This window comes from Rhincodon typus, chromosome 5 (assembly GCF_021869965.1).
Source record: "Rhincodon typus isolate 14 chromosome 5, sRhiTyp1.1, whole genome shotgun sequence".
NCBI classification, from domain to species: Eukaryota; Metazoa; Chordata; class Chondrichthyes; order Orectolobiformes; family Rhincodontidae; genus Rhincodon; species Rhincodon typus.
In genome coordinates, this window is record NC_063336.1 from 115,640,839 (window position 1) to 115,665,838 (window position 25,000).

Sequence of the window (25,000 nt, forward strand, 5' to 3'; positions counted from 1 at the left end):
CTTATCTGCTTTCCGGAGGGACCACTCTCTCCGTGACTCCTTTGTCTGCTCCACACTCCCCTCCAGCCCCACCATACCTGGCACTTTTGCCTGCAACCGCAGGAAGTGCTACACCTGCCCCCACACCTCCCCCCTCACCCTCATCCCAGGCCCCAAGAAGACTTTCCACATCAAGCAGATGTTCACCTGCACATCTGCTAATGTGGTATACTGCATCCGCTGTTCCCGGTGTGGCCTCCTCTACATCGGGGAAACCAAGCGGAGGCTTGGGGACCGCTTTGTGGAACACCTACGCTCGGTTCGCACTAAACAGCTGCACCTCCCAGTCACGAACATTTCAACTCCCCGTCCCATTCCGCAGACGACATGTCCATCCTGGGCCCCCTGCAGTGCCACAACGATGCTACCCGAAGGTTGTAGGAACAGCAGCTCATATTCCGCTTGGGAACCCTGTGGCCCAATGGTATCAATGTGGACTTCACAAGCTTCAAAATCTCCCCTCCACCTACCGCATCCCAAAACCAGCCCAGCTCATCCCCGCCTCACTAACCTGTTCTTCCTCCCACCTATCCCCTCCTCCCACCTCAAGCCACACCCCCATCTCCTACCTACTAACCTCATCCTGCCCCCTTGACCTGTCCGTCCTCCCTAGACTGACCTATCTCCTCCCTAACTCCCCACCTACACTCACTTTTACTGGCTCCATCCCCATCTCTTTGACCGGTTTGTCTCCTCTCCACCTATCTTCTCCTCTATCCATCTTCTATCTGCCTCCCCCTCTCTCCCTATTTATTTCAGAACCCCCTTCCCCTCCCCCATTTCTGATGAAGGGTCTAGGCCCGAAACGTCAGCCTTCCTGCTCCTCTGATGCTGCTTGGCCTGCTGTGTTCATCCAGCTCTATACCTTGTTATGCCATATAAATGCAAGTTTTTCTTTCTTAAAAGGTCAGAAAAGAGACAAACGACAGCTTCTCAAAAGCATTCGGCTGGATCAGCTGCTGGTTGGTACAAATCTGTCAGGGCAATTGCACTGGTTGACATTCTATCATGCCAGGCAAAACATGTTTGGGAGTTTTCTCAAAGGGTTTTAGATAGTGCAAAGTGATATAGACGTTGAAAAAGGAAAGGAGCTGAGAATCCTCCCTGACTGTGTGTGTGTCTCAGATCAGACAGTGACAAGCATTAGTTGGTTGTTGAAATAACTGCACAGAGGCTGGTATCACATCAACAAGTCACCCTTTATTTACTTGTGCACATTACAAGGGCTCTGCCCAGAGAGTTCAGAGCCAGTCCCTAGACTGAGGACACCTTTGAAATCTCCTGTTTATATCTGTCAGCCAGGGCTCCCTCATTGGGCCAGGTTAAAAGACCCAATCAAGGATCTCATAGTCAATAAGATACACCTGGCCCTGTTTCCCATTGAGAATAACACATAAAACATCACCCAGATTGTAGCATAAAATACCTTAGTTGTTCATAAAAATATTAGCTAAGAAATGGGACTCACTTTATGTAATTAAAGATGTAAAAGATTTGTGCTTTAGACACACAAAAACAGGGTGAGTGTTCTGAACGCTTTTGCCTGAAAGTTTTTTGAGACGTTTCAGCAAGTTTTGGCAGATAGCAGAATGACTGAAGCAAATCTTCCAAGAAAAAATCCAGGGAAGGTGGTATTTTATGAATGTTTTGTCCGAAAGAGTCACAATGTCAATGTTTATGTGAGAGTATGAGAAAGCAATTCCAGACTGTCAGAGCAGTGAAGGATAGTATATTAAACAATCTAAAATGTAAATACTAAGTTGATTTTAAGCAGTTAAAAAGCTTGAAGAGGGAAAGGGAACAGTGACAAAAATAAATGTCAAATGGTTGGATTTTAGGGTCCCCTCACCAGTTGGTCTGAAAGTTGGGGATTACATAAAACCTGGCACATTGTCTACCTGCTGACTACACACCTGTCGGGAATTCTAAGGGATGGGGAGGAAGACATTGACCTCCCACCAGACTTTGGGCCAATTGAGACCCTGAAATAGTCTTTTATATGCTTCTTCCAGCTGCCCCTGGTATTGTACCCATGGCAGATAGAAGCCCCATCCCATAAAGGCTGCACGGATTTGTGCTGAACAAGGGCAGAGGGGAATTTCTGTGACAGGCTTGCTGGGTTCATTGGAGTCATTCTTCACAAAGTTCGTACCACTGTTAGTCCTTCCACTGACCTCTTGAACCCAGCCCCCTCCCCATTCACTGATCCCGGACTTAGCTGGGCTCCTCAGTCCAGTGGGATTTCCTGCACTACCAGCAGTGGCCAGCGGCTCCCAGCGGCAATGGTGGGAGCAAAGAGCTGCAGGCTCATTGGGTTGGCCAACTGTCCTCTAAAACGGGACTTCCCCCATTGCCAGGCCCTTAAAGCAATTAATGCCGTTAAATTAGTGCCAACGGTCTTGCCAATATGTTAGCCAAAGCACAGCAGGTATAGCAGATTGAAAGAATCTCTCAAGGTCCAATTGGATTTCTAAAATGGACGCAAAACGCTGACTAATTTGAACAAATGTAGTCATAAAAGAATAAGGAATATCATCTTTGGATAAGGAAAGTTAAATGCATTCGTTGCCCAAACCCAGGATTGAACCAGGGATTTTTAAATCATCAATAAAAACCGAAAGAACTGCAGATGCTGTGAATCAAGAACAAAAACAAAGTTGCTAGAAAAGCTCAGAGACAACAAGGTGCAGAGCTGGATGAACACAGCAGACCAAGCAGCACCATAGGAGCAGAGAGGCTGACGTTTTGGGCCTAGACGCTTCATCAGAAAAGCCTTCCTCACAACTCAGAACCGTTTCTGAGGAAGGGTCACCGGACCCGAAATGTTAACTCTGTTTTTCCCTTCACAGATACTGCCAAAACTGCTGAGCTTTTCCAGCAACTTTGTTTTTGATCTTTAGTTCATCAGTATGGCACTGAGTTATTTCAGCAGTGCCTAGATATATGGACCCTGTATAAGGGACATATCAGATACTAAACTGTCAAGAACAGTAACTAGACATGTTCTGAGGGCCTCAGTTTGGGTGACATCCTTCCATCTTTGAGAGGTGGCAGGAACGCAACATCAGAACTTTGGCGAGGCCAGATCAGATCATCTTCTTTTGATGGCTGAACAAGTTGACTTTGGAAAGAAAACATTTGCCTCAAGTCCACCCCTGAGGCTTTCCTCTGCAGTTGGTGTGGGGCATCTCTGTTGTCCTCTGCCTTGTTTTCAGGGCTGATGTCTGCTTTGCAGCTTCTGAAACCACATCATTGTGCTGACAAAATTCCTGTCTGCAGCTGGAGCTGCCATTTGCACAGTGACATGGTCACCCCTGGACAACTCCGCAATTCCCACTGTGACAAGCTGCCTGTCTCTCCCCCTGGCAATGTGTAACTGAGTACTGAACACTCTATCTGATAAAGCAATATGAGTCTCACAGAGAATGGCAGCCTATAAGTCAGTGTTAAAGTCAGAGCGCACTAAGAAAGCAATGTGAATGGACATGGGCTGGCAGCTGCAAGTAAATGTAAAGTGAGCTCTAAGAAAACATGCTTAGAGCCAAAAGATGTACCCTGTACAAATGCATGAGTATCCTCCTGTGCAAAGTGACCGTGCAAGTCATAGTTGCCCCTTAGCTCGAAAGTGGAGTGGTGAAGGATTGAAGAGTTGTGCAGGTTGATCTTGAGAGCAGATATAGGGATGTGGTGAGGCTGCTGGTTTGCTGATACTGAAGGGTCAAAGGTGATAGTGTCCTTGCAGGAACAGCATGCTGAAGACACAGCTGAGTGAAGGCTAGAACAAGCAATCTGCAACCTGCGGTCACCAGGTACCTGCTGTGACTTACATGTCAGGAATAGTTTCATGGGGAAGCGGGCTTCAATAAGATGCAAACGCATGTAAATAAGCAACAGCAAATTCTGAAGTCACCATCCAAGGCTTAAAGAGAGAATTGTAAAATTAATTTCTTGACGTTGCGATTCTGATATATTCATATTCCCAAATTTTCCCAACTTTCTCACCTTTGCACATGCTGCACTGTGAGGCTTGGTGGTGGTGTTTGGGATGGGGCGGGTGGGGGGGCGGGCAGTGGTGGAAGGTTAGATTTTTGTCCACTGATTCAAACATTCCAATCTTATTAATCTAATACTTTTAGTAAAAGAATGCCAGCAATTTCCATCAGACATTTCTCAGCCTAATCTTTATTTGTATTCTTTGTGTTTTATATCTATGATTATTGTATTATTAATTGCAACTCAAATGTAACTAAATTAGTATACCTTACTCTTTATCCCAGAGAACTGGAAAGAGAACTTTCAAGCAAATATTCCAGAATAAATTCAGCAGAGCTGGCAGCATCTGTGGGGAGAAAGCAGAGTTAAGCTTCCAAGCCCTTTATCAGATGAAGAATCACCAAACTCAAAACGTGAATTCTGCTTTCTTCCCAAAGATACTTCCAGACCTGCCGAGTTTCTCCAGCAATTTATGACTTTATTTCACATCGCTAGCTTCCACAATTTTTGGTTTTATTTCATTTCAGAATAAACTGTAAAATCTCTCTAGCCTTTGACCAATTCTCTTGAATCACTCATTATCTGTAACTCTAAAAGGCAGGTCAGTGTCGCCTGTTGTCCTGATTTTATCCCTTAGTAATAAAAACAAAGAAATATTTCCATTTGTTCTTCAAACAATTTCATTGTAGGTTAACAATATTTTTCTTGTACAATGTTCAGGGTAGGAAAAGATAGGGGATAGTTAATATTTGGTTCATTCATAAGCAATTCTAATACTAATACATTTTGATATGCACAAAGTCGTATTAAGAAAAGGTGCTTTGTTAAAATATTTATTCTTGTTCATGCCATAAATACAGATTTTATGTATTTTGTGGAAGCTGTTTGTTTTCAGTTTTTATGCATTTTAACATTTTGTCTATAAATTCCAGCTGGAAAGCATTATATGGAAATGAAGATTTGAGATCTTAAGTTTAATTCAACTAAAATTATTTCCGACATGTCCAATGCCCTCTCCCAAAATAAGCCCTTAGCCATCACTGGTTATGTCATCACTGACTAGCTGGTATGTTTGCTGTAGCAAATTTCAAATTGATAGTCAACATATTTTATAGGAACCTGGCCAAGCCTGTGAGTTGGATATGCAAAAGAGACCAAATTTATGGTGTAAATCTTATTTAAGTGGTGCATCTTTTTTTGCATAATTATGAATGTAACTACATAATTCTTGAAAGGAACTCTATATTGTGCCTTATAATTTCGGTGAGAATGTGGTATCTTAGAAGACAACCTACTTTGTTTTAACACCATAGAGCACTAGAATAAACTTTGTTCTTCCTTCCTGACACATTCAAACTTGTAAAAATAACAAAAAAAGCATTGACATTTGAGAAACAGTCTAATTTAAGAAAAATAAATGCATGAAATAGACAATTACATAAAAGAGTTTAATATCACAGCTTCAGATTAAACAAACAGATTGATCTTTACAATTTGTGAAAGAATAATTTTTCCAAACATTTCAGAAACAATGGCTTAACTATCATCTGGATCTCGTAAAAAATGGTGAAAATAAGATTCTCCCGTTCTTAAAGAACAACGATCCAAAAGATGAGAAATGCAAACATACTGATTAAATATATATAGTAAAGATAATTCTTATTAAATTTAATATCCTCCTGAACAAATATTTGTTTCTTACTGATCATTTCCTTTGAAAAATATCACTTTATCCAGGTATAATTTATAATAAAACAAACAACTATAGACTGTTTCAGTACTGTAATTTTAATTTTCCTTGTGGTGTACAGTTGGTACTCTGAAAAACTGCAGCATGATTTTTGAAAGCATCATCTCTCCCCTCAACGTGCCTTGCATTGTGCAATGGTTGCAGCACTTGATGGCTGGAGCATCTGTTCATCAAAGTAAATATGAGGGCCTATTTTGTTTAGAAGTTCTGCTGCTGATAAGCCAGAAAGGATGAATGTCTCATCAACATCCAGCCCCCAGGAACGAATCGTCTTCAAAGCTTTTAATCCAACAGCTGAACCGCCTTTTTTTACGATCAAGTATACTCGGATTGGGCAATTCAAACGTTCGTTTTTGGCATAAAACTTTTTCTGGAGTCTTCCGAGTGATTCCAGAAATCCTATGAGGACGCCCTATTTGTGAAACAGGTGAATGATAACTTCAGAAACAGTTTGCATGCAACATTTTCCAAAATCTGATCGTACGCTTAAGTGATGCTAACATTATACACTGGAATTTTAGATAGCCAACCACAAGGGCTAATGAACTTTTAGTTTATACTTTTGTGTTTGGATCACCCTTTCGGGTGAATCAAAGTCATACATCATTTCTCCAGTCACAATTCCCAAAAGGGTTCTTCAAGGCTTTTTTGAATGCCAGTCCAAATTGTGTTTTTAATAGGAATGTAATAAGGTCTTCAACTATCTCACTACAACATATTTCCTTTTCCTTTTAGGCTATCACACAGTATTTCCATTCACGCATTTGGAATGGGGGCTGACTATGGAAAACCACTGGATTTTAGAAATCTAAATCCCTACTGCACTGTAGAATTAATTCCTATGTTAAACTATAAACATCAATGCTGTGGCATATATTTTCCTGCTGGAAAGCTCAGAATATTATCTGGCATTTACAACAAAAGAAATGTTGGATCTTAACTCACAAGATTTACATTTATTTTAACTGTTATATTTACTAAAGCCATTAAACTTTGCGAATGACACACCTTCCAGCTTTGAAAATACTCCACAAATACAAATCTTTCATAAAATCATTTGCAGCACAAGATTATTTTAAAACTGGCCTTTCAAAGACACAAAGAGGCTGAACGTCTGTGGCATTTTTTAGGTTTGATGCCAATTGCAGAATGTCCAACAGACATGTCAGTTATGACAAGACTCAGGGATGTCAGTTTTCATTTGTAATCCTACCGTCTGGTAAATTGAGGTAAGGAAGAGGTCAAACTTCTGCTTGTCCTAAATGTAAGCCCAGCAGAAAGAATGGAATCTCTTTGGCTCTGAACTCTGCACTGTGCAGTTTCATTGGTGCAGCCAAAGTTGAACCCATCTATATAGCCAGGTCTACATTCTCCATCAATTTGTTGGTAGAATGAGATAAAGCTTGTTCTTCACTAGAGAGAATGGGCAATGTATACGCACACACCCGTCAGTGAGAAACTTTCCAATATCACTTTTCACGATCTCCTCCCAACTCTGCTGGTCATCCAATTCATTCTCATACTCCGTTACACTGCTATCATCACTCGAGTGGTGCTCTGAAATCGTGACCTTAATTTTCAAATACTGCGTTATCTTGTAAACGTGGTTAAATATAAGTAAAGAAGTAACTAAATATAATCAAATGAAGCAACTTTACATTATCTAAATTATTCACTATGATTGACCACCTATACCTTACAAAAAATTTTCAACCATTCTTTTTTAATATTGCTGAGGAGAGACAATGTTGCCAGAGCTTTCATTTTGCTCTTATTAAAACAAATACAAGAATGCCAAATTTTGGATGATCACAACAATTTCTGCCATAAGTGGAAAAGGATGCCTATTATTTGGCAAGTCAACTCTTGATTGATAAGGCATTGCCACAGAGAAAGCAATGAGAAAAATAGGCTCCCAAAGTTCCTGGGTAATTCAAGAGAAGGCATAAAGGAACATATTACTTTCATTGACAGAGCACAGGTCCCAGTTATCAATGTATTTTTCTTCTTGTGAGTTTAACTGAAGTACATTACACCTCAACTGATTATTTTAAATTGGTTATTGTGTAGCTATTCAAACACTTGTTTGCTTGATGACAAAAAAACTGCAGGTGCTGGAATCCAGGTAGTCAAACAGGAGGCTGGAAGAATACAGCAGGCCAGGCAGCATCTGGAGGAAAGGAGCAGACAATATTTTGGGTATTACCCTATAGTCCTGAAGAAGGGTTATTTGCATACACAGGGACCTGTTCCCAGAAACAAAAGTAAAATGTTCAAACCTTTTGAATGTTCTGAATTACCTGGGAGATTGGGTCGCTTATAAATCCAATTTTCTTTCTCTATGGCAATGCCTTAGTCCATCAAAGTTGACTTGACAACCATGTTGTGGACGTGCCGGTGTTAGGCTGGGGTGGACAATGTCAGAAGTCACATGACACCAGGTTGTAGTCCAACAGCTTTCGGAATACTGCTCCTTTGTAAAGTGAAGTCTTCACCTGATGAAGGAGCAGCGCTCCAAAAGCTTGTGATTTCAAATGAACCTGTTGGACTATAACCTCATGTGGCATGACTTTGGACTTGACAACCAGTCAGCACCTTTTTCTCTTACAGTTTAAATTGTTGTGTGTGTCTGAAATTTGACATTCTTGTATTTGCTCTGATGTGTGCAAAGCAAAGCTTTGGCAACATGGCCCAATTTTTAGTAAAATTCAAAGTATTTATTAATTTAAAATTTAGTGTATTGCTGTTCTAAATAGTCCACAAGGAATTCTGTTAGTGGCGTCTTTGAATCTTCAAAATGAAAAATAGAAATAGCACATAACCAAAGCCTCATGTTCTGCTGATGCAGGCAGCATTCAGTCACAACCTCTTGATGGCAAGGAAGTGATTTACAAACATTTCATGTTTTCATTGAATGGATGGTACTCTTCAAATAGTTAAACACTTTTGGGGTTTCTTAAAATATAATAACTTAATCCTGGAGTACTCCATCTAAAGTTTCAAATGACAATATCAACTATTTATAGAAAAAGAATACTACCTTAAGGGTACTCCTTTTGGACTCTACTAACATCTCTAAGATGGAATCAATGTTGGCACCTTATTAGCATGGAGCTCAACTGATGCTCAGAAAGCAATGGGAAATCTGACTATAAAGGATTCTAAAGGGGCAGATGTAACTTTTGCTCGTTTCAACTCCAAATGAAAGCTTGTCTAAGGCAGAGAGTCATAGAATCACAGAATCATAGAATCCCAACAGTGTGGAAACAGGCATTGTTTTACCATCTCTGCTGGAAGCCTGACTTTCAGGCATAAAGCCTGAATAAAACTCATAAACATAATGAGGCCATGCTTTCTGTATGTGAGAGGGACTCATTGTAATGGCTCAGATTTACCGTTGAACAGTGAATAAACAGCGTACACTTTTTGAAGCACACAGCAATGCATAGACTTGCTAAATGATTTTGCATAGCAACTTATGGTACTAAAAAATCTATTTCAGCATGTTGCCCTCTTCAAAGGAGTTTGGAACTGTGTGAATATGGTAAGCAAAAATAAATGTCTTCAACTGATCTCACTGAAGAATCCTTAGTGAGGCACAAAGTGGCAGAACCAGGAAACGTCAATTAAAATATTTAATTAAATGAGAAATTACGTATGGAAAGCAAGATAAAAAGAGGAAAGAAAGATGGGATTGAGAGAAAAGATAAATAAGGTTAATTTAGAAAAATCTTCTATAGTAATTAATCTTAAAGCATTACAGCCAGCATTTAAAGAAGTTAATTTTCATGCCAGAGATTGTTTGCCATGAATTAAGACTTTAACATATTGCTAAAACAAAATAATTTATATTTGAATGGATCAGTCCTAAGGCTATGATAGCTTGATTGGTGAAAACCCAATGGATCACTGAAGGACCCTGATGTCCCCCTTGAGTTCTATGTTAAATTTGTCAGCATGGTACCAGCGTAATAAAGTTTGTGGAAGAGAAGGGTAATGTATGAACAACATCCTGGCTCTCTGCATTGAGCTATTCAATTGCAGACATAGGAAGATGTTTTAATCCCTGTTGATCGTATGTGGTGACAGTCTCTACCCCATTGTTCCAACTGCAAAATCCAAGCTAACATGTAATTTAAGTTAAGCTTCTTTATCAAACTCCTGACTGAAGATGAAGGACTGATGCTTGCCAAGTTGAACGTATCACGCAGTGAATCTTGGGCCTCTTAGAGGTATGTAGATATAAAAGACATCTGAACAAACTTTTCTGTTTCACATATTGTGGTGAATGTTGCTGCATTTCGTTCCATTTATTAGTTATCTTTGGGGAACTCTGCCATTTTCATTTTTTGACGCACTGAATTTGTTCAATATGCTTAGTTTATTGAAGGAATTTAAATTGCACATTCAAAATCATAGAATCACAGCCTGATTTCAGCAGAGAGGGAGGTAATTTGGCACAGTAGGTCTGTGCTGGCTGTCTAGAAGAGTAAATGAGTCAGATCTAGCCCTCTGCCTTTTCCCCATTGTTCTGCAATTTTCTTCGATTACATCTGTCTCCATCACATTCTCAGGCAATGCATGCCAGGTCCGAACCACTTGTGGTCTCGTGTCACCGTTATTTTTTTTTTGCCAAACACCTTAAATTAATTTTCTCTGGTTCTCAACCCTTCTGTCAATGGAAACAGTTCTCACTGTCTAGACCGCTCATGATTTTGAACACCTTTATTAAATCTGCTCTCAATCTTCTCTTCACAATACCAGCTTCATTAATTCTAATCAAGAAACTGAAGGTCTCATCCCTGAAACCATTCTTATAATTTCTTTTTTTTGCATTCTCTCTGAAGCCGTCATATCTTTTCTAAAGTGAGTGCAAAAAATTAGAAACAATCCTGGTGAGGCCAAATCAGGTTTTACAAAGTTCATCACGCTTTCACTTCTTTTGTAGTCTTTATAAAAAAGTCCAGGATTCCATATGCTTTATTAAACACTTCTCCACCTGCCTTGCCACTTTGAAGCCTCAGGTGTGTCTGGGCTACTGCCCATTTTAGATTTGTACCTTTTTGTTCACATTGACTCTTCACGCTATCTCTACCAAAGTGGGTCACTTCACACTTTTCTGCAGTGAAATGAACCTACCGTGGGTTCAATAACTTCTTGATGTCTATCACTATTGCTCCTAACTTTCAAAACTCTTCCAACTTGTGTGTATTTTCTAAATTTTGTGTCCTCAAGTTTTGATCTTTAATATATATCAAGAAAAGCAGCGGTCCTGGTATTGTCCTCTGGGAAACCTCATTATGCAACTACTTTTATTTACTCAGCCAACATTGTATTCATGTTGCCACTATCCAGGTGAGGTGGGTGTCAGATTTTCAAGCATTGATTTTTCAGTGATATGAAGATGAAAAATGTCTTGCTTTTTGGCAATGGTATAAATGTGTCCATTTCAAAGCTGAAAATTTAAATTGACTCATAATCCACCATCCTATTACTTATGAGAAAGCCAGTTATATACTTAGCTTTGTGTGGTCAAAATGCTTTCTCATGTCCCTCCTAAATGGCCAACTCTAATCTTAAGATTCTACACTTCATTCTGAATTCCTCCACCAAAGAAAACAGTTTCCAGTTCCCGGCTCTATTCAGTCACCTTTCATTGTTAAGGAAGTCAAATAGGTTACAGTTCAAATCTTTAAAATCAAAGGAATACAAGCCAAGTTCATGCAACTTTCATCAATAATATAACTCTCTATGGGTCAAAATCACTCTGGTGAATCTGCACCATGTACCATCCAAAGCTAATTTATCTCCTTTGTGAGGTAACTAAAACTGATCACATTATTTCAGGTGGTACCTGACAAAGTACAGTCCAAATAAAGCATTACTTCCTCCCTGTTGTCGAGCATGACTCGTTGAGCTCTTATCCATTCTGTTCACTCCTTAAGACCCTTCTTAAAACCAACTTCTAAGTTTTTGCACATCTGTTCTAATTTGTCTTTATGTGCTTCAGTGTCAAATCTTGTGTAATAAAGCTGCTAAAGAAGTGCCTTATATGATTTACTTACAGTATATCTAAAATAGTGGATAGGCCACAGATCCTTAGGTCCTGCCCTTAATTCTGACAGAAAATAGTTTCATTCGGTGGGGTGGATGGGGGGCACGGAGTGTGTGGAGGTGAGGATGGAGCAATAGGTTGCAGGGGAGGAATGATTTCCACATGTGGGAATCTGAAAGCAGCAAAACCATTTAAACTCAGTGCTGAATTCAAACAGTTCACATTTTTACTGAACTAGGGCCATATCCCACAGTGGTGAGATATGAGGATTTTTTAAGAGTATGTATGAATGCTTTTGAGGTGTGGATATGGTATGTAGAACTGTCAGTCTGTCAAGTTCTTTTTATCTAAAAGCTGCCTGCTTGCTTCTGTGAGTTGAAAGGAATCTGTACTAATCGCTATCGTGTGACATGTTATCATTATAGTACTGTTGATGTGTGACTCAGTTCCACAACCTAGAATTATCACAGTGGGTGACTCCAAGGGCCCATTATCTTCCGAATTTCTCTCCCTGATTGTTTTTCCCTTTGTCTTACTATATTAATAAGAATACTTACCATCACTTGGTTAGTCCTTCCATTTATTACATTTGTTTTTTGAACCTAATTTCTCCCCTTGTCCTCATTTGCTTTTCTCTTTAGCTGCCTCAGTGGGTTGAAGACCAAGAAATCAGCTAAGTGTAATTTAGACAGTTTTCATGACACGCTCCTGGTATTCCTGCCACTGGCCTGTTTTTATGCACCAGCTGATGGAAGCCATGCAGCTGCCCTTCACAATGCATATAGTAGGAGGCCAATGAGAAAGAACACTTCTAAAGACACATAAATGGCACATTTTCATGCACACGGGTGCAGCAGATAATCAGGAAGGCTAATGGAATGTTGGCCCTTATTTCAAAGTATAAGAGTATAAGGTTGAAGCATAAGCATAGGGAAGTCTTATTGCAAGCGTACAAGGTGCTGGTGAGACCACACCTGGACTACTGTGAGCAGTTTTGGTCCCCTTATTTCTGTAAAGATATCATTTCATTGGAGGCAGTTCAGAGAGTGTTCACTCAATGATCCCTGTTACAGAGGGATTGTTTTATGAGGAAAGGCTAAACAGGTTGGGACTCAATTCACTAGAGTTTAGAAGAATAAGAGGTGGTCTCATTAAAACACATGGGATTCTTAAGGGGCTTGACAGGGTAAATGCTGAGAGGATGTACATCCGTATGGGAGAGTCTAGGACTAGAGGGCATAGTCTCAGAATAAAGGAGCACCAATTTAAGACTGAGATAAGAAGGAATTTCTTCTCTCAGAGAAGTCTTTTGAACTCCTTGCCACAGAGAACTGTGGGGTAGAGTTATTGTGTATATTTAAAGTTGAGCTAGATAGATTGCCGATCAGTCAGGGAATTAAGGGTTACGGGGAAAAGGCAGGAAAGTGGACATGAAGAATGTCAGATCAGACATGAACCTGTTGACATCTGAAGAAGGAGTGAGATTCTGAAAGCTTGTGCCGTTGAATAAACCTGTTGGACTGTAACCTGGTGTTGTGTGATTTTTGACCTTGTCCAGCCCAATCCAACACTGGCACCTCCACATCATGCTTAATGATCGAGGGACCAAATGACCTACTCCTGTTCCTGCTTCTTATGGTCTTAAACTCTTATGGATTTGGAAAATGTAAACCATAACATCTCTATTCGAGAAAGGAGGGAGTAAAGATGCAGAAAACTATAGGCCAGATAATCTAACATCTGTCCTTGGGAACAACCTAGAATTCATTGTCACATGAGAGAACGTTTTTCTTATTTATTCTCAGGGTGAGTGTTGCTGGATAGACTAGAATTTATTGCTCATTCATAATTGCCCTTTGGAAGCTAGTGGTGAGCCAAATTCTTCAACTGCTGTAGTCCAGGGTGTTATGACTGACACCTTGCAGCATTCCATCACTAACCACTTTCCAAAGACTCTACATTGGTTACAATCGGAACTGAATCAAAGTAGAGACATCAGCAATTCAATCTTGTCAATATGAAATCCAGCAGACAATGAAAAATCATGACATTCTATACTTTGTTTTCACACATGTGGCCAACAGAAGTTGTTTCTCTTCCTTGTCTTTTTAAAATACATCTTCTCTGTCAAAACTATTATCTTCTTGCATTCTATGTATGGATCAAGGGGAAATAATTCCAGATTGTCTCTTATATGTTCACCAGTGTTTTCCACTTGGTTTAAGATTAAGTTTAAAATATTATAATAGATGATTTTGAGTTATTAAAGAGGCATGATGAACATTTATTTTGTTCTGGTGAGGAGTACCAGAAAATAAGTGACTGGCTATTGTGGTGATTATATCAAAGTGATTATATCACTAATGGTGAAACTGGTGCAGTACTGCGGCTTGATCATCAGTGATTCTTCCCATTACAGTCATAACAGGAAACAAATGTTTAAGGTGGTGAATATGATACCAGTCCAACAAGACGTTTTGACTTAAACACTGTTGAGTTTCTTGAGCGTTGTTTTAGCCACACTCATCCAGACAAGTGGGCAGTATTGTATCACAGTCCTGATTTGTGTCTGGTAAATGGTGGGGATCCAGGTGATGAGTTAGTCATCTGCAGATTTCCAGCCTCTGGCATGCCGTTGTATCCACAGAGTTTATAAAGTTAGGCCAGTTCAGTTTCTGGTAAATGGTAGCCCCGAGAACGTTGATAATGGAGGAGAATCAACAATGGAAATCTCCATTGATAGTCAAGAAGTGATAGTTAAACTTGCTTCTCTCTTGTTCAAGATGATCATTGCCTGGCACTTGTGTGGCACATATGTTAGTTACTACCTAGTTACCCAAGTCTCAATGATGTCCAGGTATTGCCACACGCAGTCATGGACTGCTTTAGTATCTGAGGATTCCTGAATGGTGTGGGACATTGTGCAAACATTAGTGAACATCGCCACTTCTGACTTTAGGATGGAGTGAAGGTCATTGATGAAGCAGCTGAGCCTAGGACACTACCCTGAGGAACTCCTGCAGTGAAGTCCAACAATGAGCAACGGCATCCTTTGTGTTCAATTTGACTCCAACCAGCTTTGCTGATTACCACTAGCTCCTAATTTACCAGGATTCCTTGACGTCATATCGGGAAATTATAGGAAAAATTTAAAGCGATTACATCCCTTGGACCTGATGGTAGGCATCATTGAGTCTCAAAAGAAACAGCTGCAGAGAAACAGGATCGTAACTTTCTTCTGTAAGCTTAAGGATTCTTGCCTTGTTGGAGTGACAGATCAAAGGTCAGGTATCCTTTTGCCCTTCTTGACTCTTTCTGCCTTATTATGGGCCTTTTCTCTGACCACGGAACAAATGGAAAGATAAAGTGAGACAGATGTGATTGGCACAGCTGTCAGTGCTGTTGCATGTGTACCAAAGGTGGTGAGGTGTGTTATGTGTGAGTGAGTAAGTAGCACAGAGGGCAGGAAGGGTTTTTGTAGCTTGTGGGGAATGGAATGGATGAGTGCCAATGAGGGAAGATGCTGCTTGTGTGAAAGTGGGAGACCACGAGTCTTGGTGGGATGTGTGTACGGTAGCAGAATTAGAGTGAGTATGAGGCAGCACAGAGAAGTCAATGATACTTACCTTTGCTGAGCGGAAAAAGTCACAAACTTTCTTTCTACACTGCTGGGCATTCCTCTAAAATGTGGACACTGCACTGATCAAGATGGCAACTTGGCCAGGCCTAGTGTTGTGGTCTCTTCAGCTGCTCCGTGTTCCTGGTATCTCATCCGCCAGGGCCTCCAGCTCCCTATCAGTAAAGCAGGTTACAACTTAGTCCTGTAAGGCCTTTCTGGGGTAATATCTCCCACGTTGCAACTTGTGAAAGGTAATTCCTGGCATGCAGCATTTAAACTGGTGCACAACTGGGCTTTAAAGTTGGTGTTGGCAGCACAATTCCAGCAAGGTCCCAGCAGAGATGTGTACTTCTACCGCACATGACAGTAAGTGTGCCATAAAGGCATGCTGCATATGTAATGGGGTGAGCAGCAGACGACTGTGTGAAATAACGCGCTGAAAATCGGATTGAAACCCTCCATGAAACTCCCCCAAATATCACAATTAACCAATTTTGGTTCAAGTTCAGCCCTGTGTCTTTTACAATATTTCTGTAATTGTGTCTCTTAATCAGATCCTTACTAAATTTCGACAAATCCTATAACCTGGAATTTTTGATTTGCTAATTAATCTCCAGGAATCTGCAATACTCACAGCACCGTGTCTTTTAAACTGAACTCATCAGTTTTATTTCATACTCATCGTACTTTTTCAACACTTTCAACTCTATATGTATATTTTCTGTTAATGCTTTGCCTATTGCTATACATGCAACGTAATGGAGCAAAAATGACTGGAATGTCACAAACCGTAACAGATTTTAATTGGGCTTTTTCTTTTAACATCGCCCTTAACATCAAATAACATTTGTGCTGTAAACTGCTGGAAATCCAAACTCATAACATTCATGTTGCACCTGCATTTCCATCACCATTAACTAACTAATGGTATATTTACTCAACTGATGAAAGTGTAAAATAGAGAAAGGGAGTGATGGAAATGGAAATAGGATGAGATATCATAGAATAAAACTAGATATAGAATGAGAAATAAAGAAAGGTAAAAAGTATGAACCAAGTGAGAAAACGGACAGAATGTAAAAATAAGAATAAAATAACAAATTGAACAGGGCTCACTAATCCAGTAGTGCTGGATGGGTTTTGAAAATGAGTGAGTTAAATGTATGAAATGTACAAACATTCCTGACCTATTGAAGTGTCCCTGTTCATGATGATCAGGAAAGTGGAACTGTTTCCATAGCAACAGAGGAGTTTCTAGAAGCTCTGTGTTGTTCTCCTTCCAAAATCCTGGTAGATGCAAGATAGGGGCATAGTTGCTTCAGTATTGTCTCAGTAATGGGCATATTGAGCAATTATTAGGTGCTCTGGTTTCCTTACACAGTCCAAAGATGTGCAGGTTAGGGTGGATTGGCCATGCTAAATTGCCCGTAGTGTGGAGGCTGGGTAGATTAGCCACAGGGAAATACAGGGTTACGGGGTTAGGGTAGGGTTTCTCTTTGGAGGGTTGGTGTGGACCTGATGGGTTCAATGGCCTGTTTCCACACTGTAGGAATTCTTCTGTATGTAAGTATAAGCAGATCCAACAGTAATATTCAAAAGAGAATTAGATAAATGTTTGTAAAAGTGTACGTTCCCAGACTACGTAGCAAGGACAGAGATGTAGGACTAACTGACTGACTGTTTGCGAAAGCCAGCACAAGCACAATGGCATGAATGTCCTCTTTTCTGTGCTGCTTCCAAGCTTCTATTTGATATTTCCGAGGATCAAAGTTAACTTTGCATCCTGAAGCATATCGTCTTCTTACTCTAACAGGAATCTGGATGAGAACTCTGGCACAAAAACATTGACTAGACCAATTGAAAAATAAATCTAGAGAACAACTTACTGCCAACTTGACTGACCCTTCCCAGGCTTCCAAGCCACAGATCATATTAGTTACCAGATCCTTACAAAATAATGACTGATCCTGAATGACTGCGGTGAGGTTAATTCACACTTATGGCTGAATTCCAGAAATTTCAGAATGGTTTTCTGTCAGAAGATCATGACGTGATTGCAAAGTTTTGTGCTTTATCAAGGCTGTTAACAAACAGCAGATAACTTATGGAGTAGAAAGATCTCTTGTCATCCATAGGATGTTCTAATTGATGTCCACGTGTTCAACTTTCCCAGCCCCTGAGCAACATGGGTAATGGTAAAACAAATACAGAAATTGTTGGAGGAACTCAGCAGGTCTGGCAACATCTGTAGAGAGAAAGTGTTTCGGGTCCAGTGACCCTTCTTCAGAACTGTTAGTGGCTAGGAAAAGGTGGTATCTATGCTTAAGACAGGGAGAAGGGAGAATGAGAAAGGGGAGTGTGGTAGGTGCAGGGTAGGGGAGAATAAGTAAGCAAATAGGCAGTCATGGAGCCCAGGGAGAAAAAGGCAGACAAAGGGCTGGATAATGGTCAGTCAGAGAGAAAGATAAACTGATAATGGGGATCCTAAATAGGTGAAAATGAGTTGGCTGGACAATGGTAAGCCATTTGAGAAAATAGGATGAGATTGGAATAAAGGGATTCCTGACAGCAAGTATAAAAAGGTCCAGTTTTCCATTTACTTTTTAACAGTGTGTCAAGAATCTTGCTAGTGTGTGAGAAAGCACATTCTCGTGCATATGGAGAGGCAATGGCCTATTGGTCACTGGGCTGTTATCTAGAGACCCATGTAATGTTCTGGGGACCTGAGTTCGAATGCCGCCATGGCAGATAGTGGAATTTAAATTCAATAAAAATCTGGAATTAAGACTCTATTGATGACCATGAAGCCATTGTTCCTTGTCAGGAAAACCCTAATGCCCTTTAAGGAAGGAAACTGCCATTCTCACCTGGTCAGTCCTACATTTGACTCTAGACCCACAGCAATGCGGTTGCCTCTTAACTGCCCTCTGGGCAATTAGGGATAGGCAATAAATGCTGCCTGGCCAGTGATGCCCTCATCCCGTGAATGAATAAAAAAGTTAACATCTCATTACCCCCTACTATTACCTTATTTATGTGCAGTTTTCTATCTTTCCACATGGTGGAGACAAGCCTACTGAAACATATGAGATTCTGAGGGGACTTGTCAGGGTAGATGGTGAAAAGATGTTTCCACTGCAGGGTGAATCTCAAACTATCGGACACTGTTAGAGAATGAAACCGACATGCAAAGGAAGTTCTTCTCCCAGAGGGAAGTGAATGTCTGGAATTCTCTATCACAAAGTGCTGTGGAGGCTTGATCACTGAATATTTTCCAAGAGGAGGGAGACGGATTTTGGAAATATCAGGGAGTTGAGTACAATGCAAAACTGACACAATAGAGGAGTTGAGGCCTGGAGTAGATCACCCTGATCTTGTCAAAGGGTGATGCAGGTTTGAGGGACTGATTGGCCTTATGTTCTTATCAGGAGCCACTGAAGTAGTTGGCAAGTTCGGGAAGTCAATTTTGGAGTTGGCATGCTGGGCTGCAGAAGGAACATCAATGTCTCAAACAGATAAGGAGGGGGGGAGACATTGGAAGACATGACTTACTGAGGAGTGAGAGCAGAGTGGGAGAGCTAACATCAATGGTCACTACAACCCGGGCTTTGATAGAAGGAAAATGCAGCATGGTGGTTGCCATGACTAAGCTGTGAGGCCGGGCTCAGGAGGTAAAGGTGAGAGTTAAAGACTTAAATGAAAGAGCTGGGTGGGAACGTGTGAAAGCTCAGAACCAATGGGGACAATGGGAACAAAAAGACAACAGTGCATGGAAGAAAGGTACATGAAGGTTTGAGGGGTCAACAAGATTAACATACTGATCCTGCAGGTCATGCTTTGAAGTGTAAGCTGTGTTCTCATCTGAATCACTAACATGTATCGTGAATGAAAAATGGCTGCCATCAAATTGGAGCAGGTTACCTGTACTGCCTTCCAATCTCATACAAAACCCAAATAAGTAACAAAAAGGAAAACTCACTGTCATCACATGTAGAATGGGTGGGATGTGTGTTTGTTTCTCTGTTGAAATGTGCGGGTTAAACACATGAGTGATGTGTTGCCCTTCAAGTGGCAATAGTATGTCCCTACGCAAAACAGGTCACTAGTGAATGCAAGACAGTCAGAGTGCAGCATCATGGTGGTGTGGTGTATAGACAATGAGGTGAACAACAGAGAAATGCATGTGATAATTTTTGAGAGCTCATGGAGAGTTATCCTGCCTGATATGGTCACAGGTGATTTTTTTGGTAAAAGTTGCCTCTGTGAGGCTGCCTTCTTGAGCCGCTGCAGTACTTGTGCTGTAGGTAGACCCACAATACCATTAGAGAGGAAATTCCAGGATTTTGACGCAGTGACGGTGAAGGAACAGCGATATACTTCCAAGTCAGGATGGTGGGTGACTTGAAGGGGACCTTCAGGTGGTGATGTTCCTATGTATCTGATGCCCTTGGCCTTCCAGATGATAGTAGTTGTGCATTTGGAAGGTGCTGTCTAAGGAGCTCTGGTGAATTTCTGCAGTGCATCTTGTAAACATTACACACTGCTGTTGCTGAGGGGAGGAGAGTGGATGCTTGTGGATATTGTGCCAATCAAGTGGGCTGCTTTGTCCTGGATGGTGTCAAGCTTCTTGAGTGTTGTTGGAGTTGCACTCATCCAGGGAAGTTGGGAGTATTCCATCACACTCCTGACTTGTGCCTTATAGATGGTGGACAGGCTTTTGAGGGAGTGAGGAGGTAGGCTATACACTGCGGGATTCCTGATCTGCTCTTGTAGACACTGTATTTATATGACTAGCCAAGTTCAAATGGCAACTCCACAAAGCTGATATTGGGGGATTCAGTGATAGTAACATGTCAAGGGGCATTGTTAGATTATCTCTTGTTGGAGATGGCCATTGTCTGGCATGTGTGTTACTTGCCACTTGTCAGCTCAAAACTAGATATTGTCTCAGTATTGTTCCAGTATGGACTGCTAAGAAGTTACAAATGGAGCTGTACATTGCATAGTCACCAGCAAAAATCCCCACTTCTGACCTTATGATAGAGGGAAGGCCATTGATGAAGCAGCTGAAGATGTTTGGACCTAGGACACTACCCTGAAGAACTCCTGCTGAGATGTCCTGAAGCTGAGATGATTGACCTCCAACCATTACAACCATCTCCCTATGGGACAGGTTTGACTCCAAACAGCAGATAGCTTCCTCCTGATTGCTATTGACTCTAGTTTTGCTAGGGCACCTTGATGCCACATGGGGCCAAAGTGGGTTTGATGTCAAGGGCTGTCACTCTCATCTCCGTCAGGTATTCAGATCTTTTTCCATGTTTAAACCAAGACTATAATGAGGTCAGGAACCCAAATTTAGCATCACTGAGCAGGTTACTTCCATCACTTTACTGATGATCAAGAGTAGACTGATGGGGCAGTAATTGGCCAGGTTGGATTTGTCCTGATTTTTATGTACAGTACATACTTGGTCAATTTTCCACATTGTTGGGTAGATACCAGTGTTGTAACTGTACTGGAACAGGTTTACTGGTTCCTGAGCAGACATCTCCAGTACTATTGCCAGAACGTTGTCAGGTCCTATAACCTTTGCAGTATCCAGTACTTCCAACCATTTCTTGATATCAAATGGAGTGGATCAAATTGGCTGAAGACTGGTATCTGTAATACTGAGGACCACTGGAAGAGGCCGAGATGGATCATCCACTTGGCACTTCTGGATAAAGATTGCCATGAATGCTTCAGCCTTATCATTTGCTCTCATGGGCTGGGCTCCCTTATCATTGAGGATGGGGATATTTGTGAGAAACCGCTAAATACCTTCACTTAGAATTTTGGAAATTTACAGATTGTAAAATAAATAACAGACATACAACAGCAGACATTTTTAGCTCAATTCTTTCTAATTGATTGCCTTCAAGGGGAACCTCAGCAGAAGCATGGAATTGCTGACAGCAACTTCTGGATGTCAACATTTAAATGCTCATGCATAGATGCCAAGCAGGGGATCTGATTTTTATTTTAATGTAAGTGAATGAGTGGGTGAAAATACAGTCCCAGAAGGTGCTATCAGTTGCACTGTCATTACTTTTGCAAAAAGTAATGTTTGCAATTACTTAGTAACTCTCACACCAAGACGTCTCAAAGTTTTATGCATGACATATTTTCTGAAGTGCAGTGACTGTTCAGAAATAAAGAATGCTTGGTAGAAAACTATAAGCACACCATTGTTTTCAGCCTAGGGTCCTGAGCAGATTAGTGCACCACCGATTTGTTACAGGGAAATTACTGGAACAACATTTGGGACTAATAATATGTAATTTCTTCTCTGGGTTGGTTGCAAAGAACATGAGTTTCAGTAATTTCAACAATGAAATGAGCTTAGGCACTTTCCACAATGTTCCAGTGAGAGTGAACCCACCAGTAAATCTATTGATGACACAGCATAAAGTGAAGGAAACCATAAAGATGTGGTCAGAATACATTATTGGAACAAATTAAAGGGAACTTTGCTTGACTTCAGACTGGCTTTACTTCTGATCCTTAAATATTGATACTGGGGGCCAGATTTTTGTTACCAAAGTGGGTCGATTAAGTCAGGAAAATTCCTGGCTCAGGGGTCCTTTTACAATTAATTTTCAGTCTGGGGAGGCAAGAGCACTATAGAATCAAGCCCCGTTAGCTGTCTGTTACTGTATCCCTGTTGTCTGAAAAGCCCTCACCTTTCAAATTTTGTCACACCTAAATCTACACCTCATGCCCCCTCCATGCCCGTCATGCCAAATCATTGTTCCACTCAGCTGTACTTCCTATATCCCTCCTACCCTCAATACGTCATCCATTCTGTGCCACCTCCCCAGCCACTTATCCACCATGTAAAAAATTTCCGGGGCCATGGGGAAATCAAAGACGTAAGCTTCTAATTCTCAAATTGCGCTCTCACTTTCTCTCCATGGACGCTGCCAGACTTGCTGAGCTTTTCCAATGATTCCTGTTTTTATTTCCAATTTCCAGCATCCACAGTTCTTGCGGATTTTATTAATTTGAATCAGTAACCAACATGCTAGAAGGCATTTAAATACAGGAAAACGCTCTAACTAATACAAAACCGATATACCACTTATAGTCTGGAAAATGTGACTATAATGGGCTACAGCAATAATAGTCAAGTTTACTGTAGTTTTGGTGGAAATAATTAAAAGCAAAAGAAGTGCACATGGCTGATCACAGTTGGTAAAATCATTACATCTTGAGGTTGTGCACCACTTGGTATGTAATATTGTTGTATTATTTGAAAACTGTTAGGGATGGTATTATTTTGTGTGTGTGTATTTGTAGGCTCAGTTTTAATTTTTTGACAAAGCATTGGTTGTGTTGTGATTTTAGAGGGTTTTTCATTGCAAGGTCTAGCGGGATTTCTCATTGTATCTTATCAAACCCCATGCATCAATTACATCCCACGCCCCTACTGGTTCATCCAATTTCAACAGCGCATCTTCAGCAGCTCCAGCATCTGCTCCAGCAGGAGGTGAGGTGAGAGTGACAGCCCTTGACATCAAGGCTGCATTTGACCAAGTGTGGCATCAAGGAGCCCTAGCAAAACTGGAATTAATGGGTGTCAGGGGACAAACTTCCTGCTGGTTGGAGTCATACCTGACACATAGGAAGATAGCCGTGGTTATTGGAGGTCAGTCATCTCAGCTCCAGGACATCTCTGCAGGAGCTCCTCAGGGTAGTGTCCTGGACCCAACCATCTTCAGCTGTTTCATCAATGACCTTCCCTCTATCATAAGGTCAGAAGAAAGGATGTTTGCCAATTATTGCACAATGTTAAGCAACGTTCATGACTCTTCAGATCCTGAAGCAGTCCATATTCAAATGTAACAAGGTCTGGACAATATCCAGAAGATGCAAGTAACATTCGTGCCACACAAATTTTGAGGCAACTTCAAAGCATTATTCAAATCATGAATCCATTAATTTACAGAGAGAACTTGTACTCATGTAAAACAATATAGCCAGTTAATTACTTGGTGTCCAACCAATGGTTCTAATATAGAGAGAAACACAGTCAATTTGAGTATAGCAAGCTCCCACAAACAACAATTAGGTAATGGAAACAAAAATGCTGGAGGTCACAGCGGGTCAGGCATCATCCTTGGAGAGAAAACAAGCTAACATTTCGAGCCTAGATGACTCTCCATGCATGATGCTTGACCCGCTGTGACCTCCAGCACTTTTTGCTTTCAGTACAGATTCCAGCATCTGCTGTAATTTGCTCCAAAACGTAGGTAATGTTGGCTGAGAGATAAACATTAACTAGGGCAATGGCAGAACTCCTTATACCTTTAAATAGTCCAATACAATCTTAAACTAAGCTTTAGTTTAACATCATCTAAAGCTATTTTTTGTATCCTCTATCAGATGAGACACTAATGAGATCATAGATAAAAATTGTAGATGCAGGCAGATATTGCAATAATAAAATATTTTTTGACAACATATCCACATACATGTATCTTAGCCTTGAAAAACATTTGAATGCCTGAATAAAATGTAAAAAATTTGTTAATTTTTTTAAGGAAGCATTTCATTAGAAATACAAAACAAAAATGTACCAAACGTATTTTGCCCAAAAAATGCATTATCATAAGGTCTTTTTCTCCCTCTACTCCCATTATTAACGTAAGAATTTGTAAACCTAATTATCCTGGAGTGTATCACTTTTAAGTTAATAAAAGTTCAGGTTAGATGCTTGAAGTAGGTTATAAGTGTGGAGAATTGTATTAGTAAATAATTTGCGATTTATGATTTCCTGGGGTCTAAACATCAAATCTAATTCCCAAAATCCTCTATTTTTGTTACTTAAGAAACAGTTTGATCAAAAGACCATAAGATATAGGAGCAGAATTAGACCATTTAGCTCATCAAGTCTGCTCTGCCATTCAATCATGGCTGATATGTTTCTCAACCCCATTCTCCTGTCTTCTCCCCATAATCTCCACCCCAATCAGGAACCTTTCGATCTCTCTCTTAAATACACTCAATGACTTGACCTCCACAGCCCTCTGCAGCAATGAGTTGGCACAGATTAGCACACTCTGGATGAAGAAATTCCCCCTCATCTTAGTTCTAAAGGGTGATTCCTTCACTGAGGCTGTGCCCTCGGGTCCTAGTCTCTCTTACTAGTGGAAACATCTTCTCGACGTCCACCCCATCCAGGCTTCTCAGTATTCTGGAAAAGTTTCAATCAGATCTCACCTCATCCTTCTAAACTCCATTGAATGGAAGATAATAATGAGGAAGCAGTGATGACCCTATCTTTTGCCTTCTCCTGAAACACATGCTTTAAACACACAAGCCATGGTGCTCCTATATTTGTCTTCCATCATTATCTGTGATGTCAGCAACATTAACGTCATCTTCTTCCTTAGTTGACACTGACAAATCCACCTGACAATTTGTTGGTCATGGCACATGACTTCCCAAATCCTTGATGTTGATAATGTGGCAAACAATTAATATTGCACCATCTGTTGAC

General features: G+C 40.7%; 1 protein-coding gene across 1 annotated transcript in view; it reads right to left on the bottom strand.

Moving 5' to 3' along the window:
* Positions 1 to 5,894: 5,894 nt before the first annotated feature.
* Positions 5,895 to 25,000, bottom strand: part of LOC109920523 (cytosolic 5'-nucleotidase 1A-like) — a 74,486-nt gene continuing 55,380 nt past the window's right edge. The window contains exon 6 of the mRNA XM_048597125.1: positions 5,895 to 6,194. Coding sequence (XP_048453082.1) covers positions 5,895 to 6,194 — 300 coding nt within the window. The remainder of the gene's footprint in view (positions 6,195 to 25,000) is intronic.